Source organism: Chiloscyllium punctatum, chromosome 10 (genome assembly GCF_047496795.1).
Source record: "Chiloscyllium punctatum isolate Juve2018m chromosome 10, sChiPun1.3, whole genome shotgun sequence".
Taxonomy (NCBI): Eukaryota; Metazoa; Chordata; class Chondrichthyes; order Orectolobiformes; family Hemiscylliidae; genus Chiloscyllium; species Chiloscyllium punctatum.
The window spans coordinates 20,872,521-20,891,634 of record NC_092748.1 but is presented as its reverse complement, the minus strand read 5'-3'; the positions used below and the strand labels follow the sequence as shown (position 1 = coordinate 20,891,634).

At 40.8% G+C, this 19,114-nt stretch overlaps 1 protein-coding gene across 1 annotated transcript in view; it reads left to right on the top strand.

Annotated features, from left to right (window-relative positions):
• LOC140481772 (uncharacterized) overlaps positions 1-19,114 on the top strand; it is a 561,406-nt gene that overhangs the window by 469,658 nt on the left and 72,634 nt on the right. Inside the window, exons 10-11 of the mRNA XM_072578304.1 lie at positions 2,625-2,735; positions 10,268-10,355. Of these exons, the coding sequence (XP_072434405.1) occupies positions 2,625-2,735; positions 10,268-10,355 (199 nt within the window). The remainder of the gene's footprint in view (positions 1-2,624; positions 2,736-10,267; positions 10,356-19,114) is intronic.

Genomic DNA, 19,114 nt, shown 5'->3' with positions numbered 1-19,114 from the left:
GATTTGCTTTGGTTCCTCCCTCTCAGTAAACCCAGTGCCATCATTTCTAGGATGTTACTTGTGCCCTCCTTTGCAAAGAAAGAAGTAAACTATATATCTCGTCATCAGTCATTTCTTTGTTCTCCATTATTCATTGTCCCATTTCTGACTCTAAGTGATGTACGTTTGTTGTTACCAATGTTTTACTCTTTACATACCTATAGAAACTTTTACAGTCATTTGTTATGTCCTCTCCAAGCTTACCTGTACTCTATTTTCTACTTCTTAATCAATCCCTTCATCCTGCTTTACTGATTTTTAAGCAGTTCCCAATCCTCAAGCCTATTGATTTTTCTTGCCCATTTGTGTGCCTTTTTTTCATCTAATACAACCTCTAACTTCCCTCATAAGCCATGGTTTGGCCACTATTCATGTTGCACTCTTGCGCCAAACAGGAATAAAAACTTTCTGTAGTTGTCCCATTCAATTTTTGAATGTTTGTCACTGCCTACCTACTGTCATTCTTTTCAGTAACATTTCCCAAACCATCATAGCCAAGTTTAATTCTGATACAATATCGCAACATTTAATACTTAAATGATAACTCAACACATCATTTCATCATAGTGTCCCTTATCAAGATTCGGGACCCTAGAGTCAGAATCAACTACCTCACCTTTCTGTCCTTTGTTCTTGTTCTTGAATCAAGTCTTTTGACTCCTTGCATAGGTTCCTGTCCCACTGCTAATTTAGTTTAAACCCTCCCCAATTATTCCAGCAAATCCTCCCTCGACAGCATTAGTCCACGTCCTGCCCAGTTTGTGTTGGTTCCACCTCCTCCAGAGCCAGTCCCAATGCCCCAGGAGTCTGAAACTCTACCCTTCATATCATCACTTTAGCCAAGTGTTCATCTGATATCTGCTGCTAGTTCTATACTGACTAGCATCTTGGCACTGGGAGTAATCCTAAAATACTTTCTTTGAGGGCCTACTTTTCAGCTTGCTTCCAAATTTCCTATATTCGGTTTTTAGGACCTCATCCCTTTTCTTAATCTATATCAACCTTGCCCTTTACGTGAGGCACAGTGACTGTCAGGTTAAACTCTCTCTAATGAGAAAGCAGCTGTATGGTCCTCTAGGACTATGGCAATTTTGCTTTTATTTGCTAGTTTACTCTGAAAGTTTATTTTCTCTCTCTTTATTTTGGTCATGTTTTTATTTGTCCCTAAAACTTCCCCAAGCTTCTGGCTTACTAACAATTTTTGCCATTTTCTATGTTTTCTTTTCTTTTCATTTAACACTATTGTTAACTTCCCTTGTGTTGAAGGTTATTCCTCAAATGATCCAGCTAAGTAAGCACTTAACACTATTAAGGGTTATAGGAGCTACTCAGATGCTTTTGCTGGAGAAAGATGTAACTTTTCCTGCAGCCAGTGTATTGAAAGCCAATGATTTAATGAATGGAATAAATGAAGAACATATGCCCATTCCTTTGCATAATGTGCACTTAGAATGTGACCCATTGTCTGCACCAGCGAAGGCTGGAATTGCTCAGAAATTATCCATGGATGGAGTTGAATTACTTCTCGGTAATGATTTGGCCAGAGTGAAAATAGTACCATGTCCATAATCACAGAGAGCCTAATTGTGGTTAAAGAGAGGGAACAGTTTACAAGATCAAATTCAGATACTTTTCCATCACGTGGGGTGACCAGAGCAATGACTAAAGAAAATCCATCATGAGAGATCAAAGTGAAAAGAAAGCAAATGTTAGAATAGCTGTGTCTTTTTCTTTAAAAATGTGAATAATTTAAAAGAAGTGTATTGTAAGTCCTATTCAATTGAGGCTGAACAAATAGATCAGAAGTTCAGCAATTCAGGCCCCACCAAAACCTAGTAATGAAAAATCTTTTCACTTCGCCCTTATCACGTGACATGGGTGCACCATGAGGATGGCTGCATTGACCAGTCAATGGCGAGTGTGCGCGGGGAAGGCATTTCGATGTTAGAGGTCTCTTCTTGCAACACCTAGGAATGCATTCAACTGGAGTTAGCAAATTAGGGACTGAAACAGTTTGACGATATTACAAGAATGAACACGGCAATTCATGCTACTGGAATGCAGCCTGAGGTTTGTGTAGCATTATTGAGGGAAGTAAATGAAGTGTCAAAATGGATTCTTATTGAAGGAAATAAATTTTTGCAGCAGTCAGATTCCAAACTCTCATTTATTTATGCTTGTTTTCACGACAAGGTGAACCATGTTGTAGGCTATGATAGATATCCTGTGACATTTTAACACTCAGTCCAGGATGCTTAAAAGATGGTAACCTGTTTGGGTAGGTGGTGTGGAGGGCCACAGAGAGTTCTACTTACAATATTACTTCACAATCAAAGAATTAATGCTTGAATGATTTTTATGAATGCTGTTCAACACATTAATGTTCCTTGAGCTTAGCTTCATGAAAATTGATCAATGCAATAGCTTTGTGGGTCAGACAGCCACACAATGGAATCAGAGGAAATATAATTACACATCCCAGGCAAAGTCTGCAGAGTGAAGGATTAAAATATTACTCTTGTTGTGCAATGTTAGGTAATATTCTGGACTTGCAATATAATTTTATTTTATGTCTTTGACTCCAGTTGAAGTCAGCCACTTACACAGTTCGAAGTCATCCTCCGATAGTTTCTCCTGAAGAACTGGAGGAAGTACAATTGGAGAAGGATGAAATCGAATATAGGATGAACACTGTGGTAAGGAGTCATCAATCCCAGATCCATACAGCAAATTTTCCTACTCCATTTTGCCTGATTTTTGATGAGTGGATGGAAAGTCAGTGGAAAGCTATCCAGTCCCATGGCTGAATCACAGTTTCATTATTTCCTTTCAGAACTATATTCAGGTACACAGAGGAAGTGGCAGAGGCGGGTACAATTACAACATTTAAAGGACATTTGGACAGGTATATGGGCAGGAAAGGTTTAGAGGGATATGGGCAAAACGCAGGCAAATCGGACTAATTTTGTCTAGGAAATCTGGTCGGCAGAGACAAGTTGAGCTTTTTTCCATGCTGACTGTATATTTCCTCATTTTCCAATAAAATACAAATAATGACAGTACAGGAATAGTACACCGTTTAAAAGGTCACCTTTCCTAATGCAGTTTTCAAAGGGTCATGAAAATTTGAAATGCTCTCTGTCGACATATTATTGAGGATGGGAGTCAATTGAAGTTTTCAAGATTGTTCAGCAAGGGGTATTAAATGATAGGGATCAAAGGCTGCAAGCTGAAGTTAAGGTATAGATCAGTCATGAGGTAAATGAAAGGAGGGAACAGACTCAAGGGACTGAATGACTTCCTTCTGTCTCTATGTTTGACTATGAGTGGCATTGCATGAGAGTAAAAGAAACAAAACCATAATTAAATGAAATAGAATTTCTAAGAGTGATGAAAGCAGATTTCATATCTTTCCTAAGCAATCTTACATGCACTTAAAGAATTAATTTATAAGATCCTTGGAAGAAAGCTGGAAGTGGGGCTAAACTGTACAGTGTTTTCAAAGAACTGGCATAGGCCAAATGATGATCTTCTGTGCTGTGAAATTCTGAGATCCCATGATTTATGCTACGTTTCTTGTTTTCCGTTTAGAAAGCAAATTAGGTATCAATTATATATGTTACATGTCAGATTTGGGCACTGGTTCAGAGGGCCACAATTTCAAGGCTATCAAAGCATGAACACTTAATTTGCATTGAGACTTCAGTGCAATACTCAGAGACTGCTGCATTATTGGAGATGTTGTCTTTCAGCTGATAGGTTAAACTAAAATCCCATCTTGAGATCCTACAACACTATTTGAAGGAGACCAGAAAGATCACTTGGTGTCCTCAACCAAAGCCACAGAGATCAAAAATTCATTTATTCTATTTGTGAAACCTTCTTGAGCATACAATCAGGCACTTGTTTTGCTGCTTATAACTTTGCAAACTAACTCACCATCTGAAAGTGCATTGACAAACTGATTTATTTATCAGCTTGACATTCTTGTACCTGTATTGCTGCTTTTCCTTGATAAATTCAATTGACATTTAAATCTAAAACATGAGATTTATTTTGTGATGTTTGACCTATTTCTGAAGATTGTGGAAGTTACAGAAAAGACTTAATAACTAAAGTAATTAACAGAAAAGTACAAGAGCCATTAATATAGCCTCAAGAATTTAGCCAGTGAATACTCAGCCTTGTATGACTGGCAATAGGGAAGCAGTGGTATCTAGATTAGGAGAGGCACAAAAGATTCATTAGCACAATAACCATTTTTCACATGTTTTAGCTTTATTTTTTAAATTAAAATGCCTCTGAAATTAATTAGCATGCAAATGCATTATCTCGATCTGGTCTTTCGCTTGCAAGAAATCAGAAATCAGTAATCAGTGGGCTGGTGGTTAAACTGCAAAGCGGACCCATTTTCCCCTTTTCACAGCTAACATTTGCACCTATCTTACATCTCTATCCCTCCTTTACCACTATTTTTACTGCATTTGCCTTTTCCTCTGATCGTGCTCACCTCCTGGACCACTTGCTCCTCCTAACCTCTGTCACCAGCATAGAAATCATAATTTTCCAGTTCTGTTCAGTTCCAAAGAAGACATACTGGACTCAAAATGTTAATTCTGTTTCTCTCTCTCTCTCTCTCTCTCTCTCTCTCCACAGATGCTACCAGACCTGCTGAATTTCTTCAGCACTTTCTGTTTTCTATTTCAAAATTCTAACATTTGTATTACTTTGCTTTTGGTTGATTTTGCTTTATTTCCAAATGTAAAGTATTGGTTCTTCCTCTCTGCCCTCTCAAGCATTATACATACATACAAATGTACCGAATAGGAATCGAAGTTCAACATTCAGCACCCCCCCTCTCCCCTCCCCCCCCCCCCCCCCCACCAAGCCTGTTCTGCCATTCAATAAGAGTTATGTTTGTGTTTCGAATTCCACATTCCCATCTACTTCCGATAGCCCTTGATTTCCCTGGTTAATAAGAATCTATCCACCCCTGTCTTAAACATATTTAAGGACCCTGCCTCCACCGCTTTCTAAGACAGGAAGTTCCAAAATCACAAAATCCTCTGAGAGAAAATAAATCTCAATTTTGTTCTGAAACAGAAACTCCCTATTTTAAACTAGTGTTCTAAAGTGCTGGATGCACTCACAGGAAGTCAGTGAGTGGTCAGGCTAATATTTATTTTTCTATCAGCAGGTCATTATCGTGTTACTGTTGTGAAGCTTGCCATAGACAAGTTTCCAGTGTTCCAGCACTTTAAAAAGCAGTCATCAGCTGTAAGGTGTTTTGAAGTATCCAGAGTTGTGAAAGGTGCAGCATATTGCAAATCTTCCTTTCTTGCTGGTACAAAGGATGTAAAGTTATCATAGTCCCAAAGTCTCATTAGAGAGAAATGACTGGTAGTGGTTTAACCTGGGGGGCTGCACACCTCAGATGAGGGGCATGGTTGGAAAGGCTGGAACTTCATGGTGACCTCAGCCAGTGCAAGAATTGAACCCATATACTGTAGTGCGTATCACCTTGCATCATAAACCAGCCACCCACCCAATTCAGCTAACCGATCCCTGTCTCGCTGGTGTATTGTTCTACGACTTTCTATAGACTTTTAACCAAATGGCTATTCCTCCTAGGTGAACCTGAAAAAACCGTGGGCTAGTAAATTATATAATTGAGAACAACATGAGATCTGCTGCTAGAAAGGCCCAAGAAATTGAGCAGGGGTGGCAGGAAATCACAGGAGAACACAAAAGAAATCAAAGGGACCCATAAAGGGACATGCAGGTTGGGGGTTCAAAGGAAAGACCTGGGCTAGTGAGGATATTAGGAGGGAGGAGAGGTAAGATTCAATTGCTAGGAGGTTTAACATGGTGGTGGTGATGTATTTGTGCTCCTTCAGGATGGTGCGTACCATTCATCCAACAGTCCTCACCTTTTAGTGGTTGGGTTGGTCCAGGCCTCACACATGCAAGTGGTATGGCTGAATCAAAGAACAGTTCATCAGGTATGCAGACCATTAAAGCAATTAACTGAGAACCCTGGCACTTGGGAGTATGTGAGTCACCCACACTCCCTCACTCCATTCCTGTAAAAACATAAGTAAGCCACATGCAGTTCTAATTTTAGCTTACATCTCCATTCAAACTCACTCATTAAAATTAACTCCAAAGAACTTACATTTCTATTGTACCTTTCAAGAGCTAAGGAGCTCTCAAAGTGCTTCACAACCAATTTGGAAGTGCAGATACCAGATCTCTAAACACAACAATATTGCAGGGCCTTACAAACAGTTAATTTGATAAATGACCTGGTCATCTATTTCAGACATGATGGATGAAGAGTAAGTATTGGTGAGGATAAATGAAAATCTCAATTTTATGATATTTCAATGTTACCACAGAATATTTTACAAGCACCTGTAAGGGCACACAGATATATTATCCAACACTTCCTGACAGTACAGTGTTCTCTTAGGACTAGACTGTCATGTTAGCTCAGATTACATGCTCAAGTGTCTGGAATACAGCTAAAGCCACCAATCTCTAATTCAAAGGCAACAAAGGTATCACTGAGTTAAGGATAATACCTGCTCCCAGCTACAGTCCATTTTCTGCCAGTGATTGCTATAGAGAAACCCACTAGTTCATCTAAAAACGGCTCACAGCATTGATCAGGGATTGAACCAGGTAGCCTTTGGACTGGTTAGTTTAGTACCTTTACTGGTGAAGCAATTCATTGTTGAATTTGCTTCAGAATCTCAGAACACTTCCCTGTTAGCCTGTTAAAGATTAATTGTATTTGGAAGATGAATATATTTGCATTGCCGATATATTACCATGCTAAATATTTAACTCGTAACTCAGAGTTGTATGAAAATGCAGCCAGGGTCCCTGAAGCTGTATAAATTATGCAAATATAAAACAATAAATGAAAGTGTAATTTAATATCTTTGCATTTAGATTCAGTCTACAAAATATACTGTACAAAACCGTTTCAACTTTCTAAACCAGCGCTTTGAAGTTCCAAACTCACCGCATACATTATCCAAAATCTGTTAGCTAAAACCATGGGATTTTCATGTGGTTTCTGATTTCACTCTGAGAATAAGATTTGGAATTTATGAGAGAAGATTCTGTATGATCATTTTTCAAAACTCTTTTGCAACAAATCCCGATGAAATTGAATAGTCCCTGACTGCAGGACTCAGATTGTGTAATTAGCTTGTGCCCATTCAGAGTAATATAGGCAGTATGCAAACTTCATTCTACCTGCTAATTAAATGATTATGGTGTGTGGCAACATGCCGAATGCGCTATTGTATGATGCATCAGCAGTAGCAGGTTTCTGGGAAGGCAGCACCATTTGAAGTTAACCTGCACTACTTAAACCAAATCATACATCTTAATGATGGGCTGCATTTCTGGCTGCTACAGGGGCTTGAAGTGATAAAATAGAAGTTTATTTGCAAGACCCTACTTTTCAAAAAAAGATGCAACAGAACAGAGTCGTACCCAAAATTCCCCAGTACAACAATGGAGTTCATGCTGCCCAAGGTGAACAGGGGGAAAGAAGTCCTCTTCCTTTACAGGGGGCCAGGACACCCTCCAGGCAGAATGTCATGAGAAACAAGATCATGAAGCTCAAGAATCCACATTACGACTGAGTTATCTCTCACAGTTCTTTTGATTTTAGCAATGATGACAAGCTGTTATCTCTAGGACTTTGATAATTCTTTGATGGAATAGCTGGTCAGATCGACTTAAGATCTTTTCTTGCATTGGAATTCAGGATGGTAAGGGCTGCACTGCTCTCACTGTAGCAAACTTCAGCTCAATCATTCTGAGGATGTGTAAGGTGGTTTATCTCTCAATTTAAAACTTCCTGGTGGCACCCTGGCTCAATAATGCAACAATCTCACTGCTCCAAAAACAACATTGGCTTGCAAAACCTTAAAATGCGAACTACTTGATTTTTCCAAGTTTTAGAACTCTCCTGCTATCTCAGCTATGTAGCACTGACTGACAATGACTCCAGTTTATAGTCCAAATTGAAAAAATATATGGTCCCTTACACTTCTATGAGAAGGTGCAGATGTTGGACATAAAAAGGACTGACTGCAACTATCTAGCACAATGGTGCTAATTGAGAAATATACAAATGAGCAATATTTTACCAGCTGCATGGCAGAGCTGCAGAGTGAGAGAAAGAAAATGATGTGAGCAAGGACTGGAACTGTCTCTCTCTCTCTCTCTGTCTCTTTTCCCCCCTGCCCCCAGACCCTAGACACCTCCCCCACCCCACCCCCCATCCTTCTTGTCATCGCAAAAGTTAACAATCCTTTTAGTATTATATCCTTTATCTTAATTTGCTTCTTCTCATATTTTCCATCCACATGAATTATTTCAAGATTCTCTGTATTGAATGTCATTGGCTGTGCATCCACCCATTCCCTCATCTGCTTAGTGCTTGAGGCCTATCATTCTCCTCTTTACAGATCATAAGCCTTCCAAGTATTGTGTCTTGATGATTTTTCTTTCATTACTGAATGATAAATAATGGCCAGGACAGTGGGCTGAACTTCCCTGTTATTTCCAAAATTGTCCCACGTGATCTTTTCTATCCACCTGCAAGGGCAGATGGGTCAGCAGTTTAACAGCACACCTGAAAGATAGTGCAACTCTCCTTTTGTATTGCATCGAAGTGTTAAACTTGATTTTGCATTCAATTCTTCAGAGTAGAACTTCAATCCACAACCCTCTCACTTAGATGCGTGAATACAACCAACTGGGAGAGCAACTGTTGTTAGCAGCTATCAGATTTGAGGGGAAATATTATCCAGAATGTGTGCTATGGTTATTTTGTTACTGGAAAGCAGTAAAGCAATATTTTCTTCATATAAGAACTGTAATAGTTGTGACACACTGTTGGGTTTAGTATTCTGCTGCTATTCTGCAGAGGCATAATTTTATAATTCACGATTTGATGAAATGAGCAGAGTTCTATGAAAGAACGATCATTTAACCAATCTTTTGGAGTTCTTTGAGGAAGTAGCAAGTGCTGCAGATAAAGGGGAAAAGGTGCCTTACTGTGCCTTAACTGGTACAGTGCAGTGATAGTCATGCCTCTCGGTTCCACAAGTCATTCCAAAAAGTAGAAATGTATGAAATCCCACTGAGACCACCAAAGTGACCAATTTGCCCGACTGATGAAAACAATTTACATCAACTTTTGAAAACAGCTCTATTTATTGTTAGACATTTGACTTTAACATAAACTAGAGAAAATAAAGGATTTTAAATGATCTATGTCTCCATAGATGCTGCCAGACCTGCTGAATTTTTCTAGCAATTTCTGTTTTTGTTTCTGATTTCTAGCATCTGCATTTCTTTGTTTTTGTGCATGTGGCGTGTTGAGAGTTGCCCTTGCTGTCAACCACCCTCACCTACCCTCTAATCTCCAGCCCATGGGTCCATCCTATAATTATCACCTCTGCCCCCCTCTGCCTCTGGTGGCTGTTGTTCCGACAACAGCCATCACTACTCTCATGTACCGATGAGCAAAAGAGCTGACAGCCAGCACCTCAAGGTGAGCTGGATTTTCAAACCAGGGCTCCTCAATTCCAGGGAAGGTCTGCAAATGGCCACTTAAATAAGTGAGCAACTCCATAAATTCCACCTCCTGAGCCCTTGGCAAAATCTCCCTTTAACCTTAGCCTTTGCTTTAAGTACAAGCCTATTGTTGAAACTTCCCACAAAAGCAAAAGCCAGCATCCCTTTCACTGATGCAGTGAATTCCAGTACCATTTCTATAACTTTCATGCTTCAAAAAGGATGTCACAGTCAGATTTTAACACAATATTCCACAAGATGTCTGATCAGTGTTTTATAACACATCAGGCATACCATCATTTCCTTGCTTTAGTACTCTATGGGGAACATCATACTCTCTACCTGCCACCACTCCATAATTGAAATTGGGAATTCACTGTGGAGGAAAGCAGGCATAGACATGTGGCCAATGAGAGGGAAGCAAGCAATTTAAAGCACCAAGACACTGTCTCTTTCATTTGTCTCTATCAAGATTCATAGCTTTAGGGAACTTGGCAATTCAGCAGCTACTTCAAAATGTTATATGTAAAAAATCCTTAGTTTTGTTTGGCAGACAAATCTAGGCTACAGCATCTTCATAAAAAATCAACATAATTGCACTTCTTTGGCCATTTTGTTACAGAAGGAGCGTGCAGCAAGGGAACTGCGCTGGAAGTTAGATTATCACCTACCCGGTTACACTGCGATGTTAGCCTCCAGACAAAATGCAGGTGGGTTCTCTACCTTGTACATGTTATCAGTCACTCAATGAATAGCCCATTTCCCAACGGAAGGCTATATTCTTTTCTCAAAAATAAAACTCCCTGAAATTAATTAGACAATGTCACGCTTGATTTTATCTTATTTGGAAATAATTTATTACCCTTTCTGCAGGATCTATTAGTGTACAGATCAGTGTAATTATTCATTTGCAAAAAAGCTCAAGGGTAATTAGATGGAAGAAGCTTTAACACCCAATTGTATTCATGTCCACATTCGGAACACTGTTACATAAAGCAATAATTGGCCACTGATTTTGACTACAAGGACCATATCATCAACAGAAAGAAACAGTCAATTTCTGTGCAAAACATGCCATGTTTAGTAGTACAGCATTTGATTTGACACAAGTATTTCAATTCGTAATTGCTTCAATTCAGTGATTTCCCAGTTTTGGTACTTGTACTTCAGGAGGACATTCTCTCAAATATTAATGAATGCTGACTAGATTCTCACACAATTTATTGGGATGAATCTTCCCAGATTTTGGTGAAATGTTTAATACTGGGAAATTTCAGGGAGCCTGTAAACCCCCGGGACTGCTCTCAGACATTTCTCCAGTGTTCACCGAATTAATTATGTATTACACCTCCACAGTGTCACTCTTTCTCAATCTCACATGCAACAAAGTTGGAAGTCTTTGCTGCTCATGGGACTTTATGACATTTCTGCTGAGCCTGCCATATTTAAATATCAGTTGTGCATCATTTCAAACACTTCAAGCTGAGAACTGCACTTACTCTTGCTGTGCAGTTCCAAACCAAGCTGAGCAAGGCAAGTTAGCACCCTATTCACAGACAGGGACTTGATGGTCTTTGTGGATCGGGTGATAGAGAAGTGGTTCTCTTTCCCAAGATTATCAGAGGACGCTATGACACATAGTTTTGCTAGCCTAGTCTGGTCAGTGTAGATTAATGGCCCAGAGGAATATGCATCAATACCGCAAGAAAGTTAATCATTTCTGGGTTTATAAGGTTAAGTGCCACCATTTCCTCACGCTCACCCTAACTCTGGCAGTGCACCCATCTCCCATCAAGCTCATAGTGGACCATTCTCACTATTGCATGCAGCATCGTTCCTCCATGGCTCTCACCCACCCCATGCTCCTTTCCTTCCCTCTGCTCTTCTTCCTCACTCACTTGGGACACCTCACCAACTTTCCTGATTGAGGATAGATTAGCCCGTGACTGATTTCTGTGCAGCTCCCTGGGTGACTTACGTATTTTTCAGACTGGTTGCACTCATCCTGCAAGACTGACCATGGCCCAGTTATGTGAGGACATACATTCATAGACCCTGATCACATCAAGCACCTGACTACTTTTGGCTAAAACCCTGGACTGAGATCCAACAATACTCTTGACTAACTTTGGTGACACCCACCTAACAGATCACTGTCCTCCTTGAGTCAACTAAGAATTATTCCCCTTAGAAGGACAAGAGCAGGAGGTACATGTGAATATCATAACCTATTAGTTCCCCTCCAAACCACTCACCATCCTGACTTGGAAATGTTCATTCACTGTCACAGGAGTAAAGTCCTGGAATTCCCTACCTAACAGCACTGGGAGTGTCCCTACAGCACATCGACTACAGTGGTTCAAAACGCAGCTCACTGTCACCTTCTGAAGGGCAACTGGGAATGGGGAATAAGTGATAGCCCAGCCAGTGATGCCAGCATCCCATGAATAATAAATAAAATCAAAATTTGGGAGAAGATTTGTAGCTCGGGTGCTCGTTGTTGTGGTTCTGTTCGCCGAGCTGGGAATTTGTGTTGCAGACGTTTCGTTCCCTGTCTAGGTGACATCCTCAGTGCTTGGGAGCCTCCTGTGAAGTGCTTCTGTGATGTTTCCTCCGGCATTTATAGTGGCCTGTCTCTGCCGCTTCCAGTTGTCAGTTCCAGCTGTCTGCTGCAGTGGCCGGTATATTGGGTCCAGGTCGATGTGTTTGTTGATAGAATCTGTGGATGAGTGCCATGCCTCTAGAAATTCCCTGGCTGTTCTCTGTTTGGCTTGTCCTATAATAGTAGTGTTGTCCCAGTCAAACTCATGTTGCTTGTCTTCTCCGTGTGTGGCTACTAAGGATAGCTGGTCATGTCGTTTCGTGGCTAGTTGGTGTTCATGGATACGGATAGTTAGCTGTCTTCCTGTTTGTCCTATGTAGTGTTTTGTGCAGTCCTTGCATGGGAGTTTGTACACTACATTGGTTTTGCTTCAGCATTCATGCAGGAACTGGAGTTGTTCGTATGTGGCGCTTAGGCAGTTGGCACAGGATTCCCATTTCCTGGTTTGTTTTAGCGTCTCTCGCCCATAGGTGTTCAAAGTTTGGGAGAAGCAAAACCAATGTAGTGTACAAACTCCCATGCAAGGACTGCACAAAACACTACATAGGACAAACAGGAAGACAGCTAACAATCCGTATCCATGAACACCAACTAGCCACGAAACGACACGACCAGCTATCCTTAGTAGCCACACACGCAGATGACAAGCAACATGAATTCAACTGGGACAACACTACCATTATAGGACAAGCCAAACAGAGAACAGCCAGGGAATTCCTAGAGGCTTGGCACTCATCCACAGATTCTATCAACAAACACATCGACCTGGACCCAATATACCGGCCACTGCAGCAGACAGCTGGAACTGACAACCGGAAGCGGCAGTGACAGGCCACTATAAATGCCGGAGGAAAGATCACAGAAGCGCATCACAGGAGGCTCCCAAGCACTGAGGGTGTCACCTAGACAGGGAACGAAACGTTTGGAACACAAATTCCCAGCTTGGCGAACAGAACCACAACAATAAATAAAATTGCAGCCTGCTAATTTGAAAACGACCTGTTCATCACTACTCTTTGCTTTCTGTCAATTAACTACTGTGTCAATTCTGTCATTCATCTATATTAATAAATTATCTTCACTGTTTGTTTTCTTGTATCTAACTTTTTGAATGATCCAATGGATTTTTTGGAATATATGAAGATAGGAACAGAAATAGGCCATTCAGCCCCTCGAGTCTATCCCTTTATTCAATAAGATCATGGCTGATCTGTGGGTGAACTCCTTATACCTGACTTTGGCCCATTCCCCTTAAGACCTTCACTTAACAAATATTTATCTATAGCAGATTTAAAATTAACAACTGATCTAATATCCACCACCATTTGTGGAAGAGAGTTCCAAACTTCTACCACTCTTTGTGTGTGGAAATGCTTCCTAACGTGTCCCCGAATGGTATAGGTATTATACATCTACAGGATTTTCGCTATCTATCTTCCTATTTGCAACCGTAAAAAGCATTTGTCAAACACAATTCGTCTTTCAAATACATAACCATGTAACCTCTGTCTAAGTTCATTTTCAAAAATAACTTGATAACAGATTCCTGCGCTTTCCTGACAACAAACATCAGGAAAGCGCAGGATGTGTAGTTCTGTGTTTTTCCTTACCCTTGAGTAGCAGTGTTATATTTGCGAACTTAAACATTGGAACTGTTATAGACTCTAACAAATTTTGGTAAACCTAGAATGTCAACACTCCAATTTTCCTTTCTGGAATCCTAAGATATTGATCATTTTTGTCTTTTTACTTTCAGTGTCTCTGATATTTGTTTCCTGTTATATTAGTAATTACTTTCAACTTCTTATGCTTATTATTATCTTGGTTACTATTTATTGCTTCCATCACTGAAGGTAATTCAAGGTCATGTTTTCATGCCTCTTTATCAGTCTATTTGTGTGTAAACTATATATTTCAAAATTAATGGACAGATTACAGCAAAATCTGGTACACGGAAAAGATATAGCCCAAATAAGAACTGATTAGATTATGATGAAGATAAAGTTTCAGATCTAGAACTTGGAATTTTTTAAATGATCCTTTAACGTTGGGAAATAGGGCAAATTGTTTTTTTCAATACTGCGGGATGTTGTGTAGAATGTTCTGGAATATTGTGAATTGTCTCAGCTGCTGTGATGCAAAAACAAGTAGAGTTTCCAGGACAGATATTTGGATGTGTATTAGACAAAAGCATCCTCAGTGAGATGCAAGTTCTTGCCTTTGTTAGCTTTATAATTACAGTGCATCAACCAGGCAAGGAAAGTGCTGAGGGGAGACCTGTGTAATTATAATAACATTGAGATCACATAGTGGAGCAGTGGTATGAACTCTATTGGGCACTCTTTTCACTTATCTCTGGTACGTACTTCCTGTCTTCCACCACAAAGACAAGTTTAGAATATTTGCTCAAAATTTCTACAATGTTCTCATTCTCAATGATAATTCCTCCTATTTCTGGCTCCAAAGTACCAAGACTAGCTTAATTGCTCTCTTCTGTGTATCCTTTCAAACTCTCATAAAAACTGTTATTTGAATTCTTGACTAATTGGCTCTTGTACTGTACTTTTGTTTTCCTGAAACAAAGTACAAAAGGGAATAAGATTCAAAACAGGGAAATCTGAAGTAGAGATTTAGATTACTGTTCATGTGTGAAATATCTCCCTTCGCTATTTAACTTGGAAAGAGTTAATTGTGCTGCTTTCATCTGGGTTCAGAGGTACATTCTGGTGTGTCAGCGACCATACTTTTGTAAAGCATATCTGACATCCCTTTGCATTCCTCACCCCATGTCAGTTTTCCTTTGGACTTTTTGTGGTTGGTCATGATTCACGTACAAAATGTATCCTCTTGAGGTTGGGTTCCCCACTTTCAAAGAGGGGTGAAAATGAGATTTCTTCTGCCACATCATTTCTTTTTGATGACACAGGATTCTGGGAATCAATTAAATCAGCCTGGTTTGAGGGCTTGTGAAGAAAATAGAAGGCCTGCCGAAAAATACAACATTATGAAAGTAATTATAAATTGGCCCCCTGCATTTAACTATCATTATTTGGTACTGTATTGTTATATAGGTATATTTTAATTGGAAACATAAGAGCAGGAGTGGGTTAATCAGTCCCACAAAGCTGCACCACCATTCTGGATCACTGACTTCAATATCTTTTTCCCAAACTTTCACCATATTTCTTGAAGTCATTAGTATCTAGAAAGGTATTGATCTCTACGTTGAACAGACTCAGTGGCTGAGCTTGCACAAACAAATAGATGTGAAATACTGCAGTTGGGGTGACAGAGTGGCTCATTGTTAGCACTGTTACTTCACAGCGCCAGGGACCTAGGTTCGATTCCAGCCTAGGCCAACTGTTCCGTGTGAAGTTTGCACATTCTCCCTGTGTCTGCATGGGTTTCCTCCAGGTGCTCCGGTTTCCTCCCAGAGCAGGTTAGGTGGATTGGCTGTGCTAAATTGCCCACAGTGTCCAGTGATGTGCAGGCTAGGTGATTTAGCCATGGGAAATGCAGGGGTACAGGATGGGGCAAGTCTGAGTGGGATGTTCTGCAGAGGGTCGATGTGCACTCAATAGGCTGATGGCCTTCTTCCACACTGTAGGGATTCTATGTTGACAATCGCAAACGAAAAACATTGGAGAAACTCAGCAGTTTTAACATTTCGAGTTGACATAACTCCTCTTCAGAGTACTGAACTCTCCTGACGAGTCACATTAGACTTGAAATGTTATATCTGTTCCTCTTTGCACGGATGCTGCTAGACCTGTCGAGTTTCTCCAGCACTTTTTGTTTTTATTTGAGTTTTCACAGCCTTCCTGGATAGAAATCCCAAAATGCACTGCCCTCTGAATGAGGAAGTTCCTCCTCATCTCAGTTATAAATGGTCTGCCCCGTATTCTAAGACTATGTCTTCTGGTTCTAAACAACCCGCCTCTGCCAAACCCTCCACAAATCAGCAGTCCTCCCCAGTCAGGGGAAAACAGTCTTTCTGTATGTATCCTTTAAGAACATAGTGAATTACAATTAGATCACCTCTCATTCTTCTAACCCCCAAAGAATACAGGCCCAGTCTCCTCAATAGGACAGCACTGCCATCCCAGGTGGTAAAGGTGGCATGGTTGATGTGAGGGAGCATGAACTGAGATAAGGGGATGAGTGTTGACTGGCTTATCTCTGCACCTACACTCCTCATATACTTTAAGGTAGCTTGCAAATAATACTGCGACCTCCACCCCATCTTGAAAAGACTAAAATGGCGCATGAGGTTTGCTGTTTATGAATTGTGAGTTTCCCTGAGTCCAGGGGAAGATTTGGCCTAGTCTTGCCACTAAAATTATTGAGAGGTATTTCAAGCATTGGGTGCAGTCAGCACCACTATATTATCCCTTACCTTCAGCAGTATGAGACGTGGCCCAGAGAATATAAAAGCTGACAAGAAATGCTGAAAATATCACAACATCAGGCAACCAATGTGAGTGTGATTCTTTTTAAAGTACAGTTGAAGAATCATTACCAGGAACCAGTCTGGAGAAGGAAGGAAGAAGTGACGCTTTGAAAGCAATATAGTAGCTTGTCTGGGAACTGATAAAAACTCATCATCACCTATACCGGCTAGGGGATTGAACAGTCATCCTTCACGAGACGTCAACACTATAGTTCGAAAGGTGTGAACCTCACGCAACAAGCTCAGCTGTTCTACTTGGAGGCTATTCCTAATTACTGCATTTAACACTAATTAACACTCCTATATTAGCAGTCAGATTGACTATTTAAAAACTGTCATACTACATCAGTCACAGGAATTACCATTGAAACCACTGATGCATTTATAATGTATGCCCAACTTCCTCTGCACAGTGCAACTCTGTTTGGCAACTACATTAGAACTAGATGTATTTTTAAAAACATTTCAGGAATTATTTTAACAAAAAAAACGTGATTTCAATCATTCCCTGTTGTGACAAGCTGTCTCCGTTGATGGTTGAATCAAAAGAGTAAATCCATTGCAGGGTAATCATTTTAATTCTTGAGGCTTGACTGCTATCCCCATGCATTCAAGCTGCAGAGCCCTGAATCATCCAACATAAAGGTGGTAACCAAGATCTTTGATTGACTGCAAACAGGGAAGCAGGGGGCAAGGTGTACTTAAACATTTCCGCTAGTGTTAACATAAGGCAGTATGTAATATTCAATGTGTATGCTTCTTATTGTGAGTTAGGCATGCAGCCAGAGATACTTCTTGTCAGCACACTTATTCTGGGGGCTAAGTAAGAGTGACACCGGTAAAAGATACAGAGCACGGCGGTGTTCTCTGGTTGCATACCACATTGAAATACTTGGAAGAAGAGAAATAGCTGTTGGACCTGCAGGTGAAATCTCTGGGTTTTACAATGCTGTTTTGGATGCCTTCAGATTAGCAGCACACTTCTCCCCCAGCTGGAAGAAAGCTCTGCAGGCAACATTTCTGTTGGCAGGAGAAAGTGGTTACAAAGGAAGTGAATGCCAGCAGCTTAGCCCCAAGGCCACATTTACAATGACATCACAAAGTTGTCAAGGACACTGCTCTTTCATTCTCTGCTCACACCTTCACCATCACAGAACATGCAGGAGTACGGCTTCAATTGACATCAGGGCTTTATGCTGTGCATGGAATCCATTCTGTCCAACATAGATTAGCCCTATCAGCACAACACTTGGCACTCACTGACACATAGCCTCTCCTGACAATCCTCACAGCTGTCACAATAGCATGGAATCTATCACTACCATCATAGAACAGGAATCACAGTTGCAAGCTACTGTGTATTGAGCAAAGACACATAAGTATTGATGTTCACTTCCAAGGGAAGGCAATAGACTTCATGGCTGTCCTCTCTCAGAATGATAGTTTACCAGCTTCCACGTGCCCCACTCCAGCAGTGACATCAACAGTCTCACCAAACCAGGCTAAACTGCATTAGCCCACAGCAAGATGGTGCAGTCTGTAATCAGACCACGGGCAGCACGGTGACACAGTGGTTAGCACTGCTGCCTCACAGCGCCTGAGACCCGGGTTCAATTCCCTCCTCAGGTGACTGACTGTGTGGAGTTTGCACGTTCTCCCTGTGTCTGCGTGGGTTTCCTCCAGGTGCTCCGGTTTCCTCCCACAGTCCAACGGTGTGCAGGTCAGGTGAATTGGCCATGCTAAATTGCCCGTAGTGTTAGGTAAGGGGTAAATGTAGGGGTATGGGTGGGTTGCGCTTCGGCGGGTTGGTGTGGACTTGTTGGGCCGAAGGGCCTGTTTCCACACTGTAAATGTAATCTAAACCATCAATATCGAAAGCTGCTCAAGGTGCTGAGTACAGCCATTTGAAGTGTTCTTATAGAAAGGTCCATTTCACAAGCTGTAGCTACTGGGATATTTCATAGAATGTTATGATGGGGAAATTAGCACCAAAACTCACTAGAAGTTACACAAGAGAAATTCATGATTATTTCTGTTCATTGTTGGAAGTAACTGTAAATGAGTTGTTTGATAAATTGTTTTTAAACCTTGCTGAAAAGATTCACAAATTTGCTGCTTTTCCACTTGTACTTGTCAAGACTGGTATGTACGGAATTAAACTTCAAGAGGGAATACTTTGGAGGTGCTGATTGTTTGGGCCATGGTTGACTTGGAAATACAGCAGGATCTGTTAATTGTTAATCTTAGATAGATGATTAAACTCAGACCAGGTGGATAAGACCATAAGAAATAGGAACAAGAGTAGTTCCTTTGGTTCCCCGCCCCCTCCCCCCTCCGCCCTCCCCCATCCACCCTCCCCCCCCCCCGAGTCCGTTTCCCCATTCAATAGGATCCTGGCTGATTCCTCATGTCCGCTT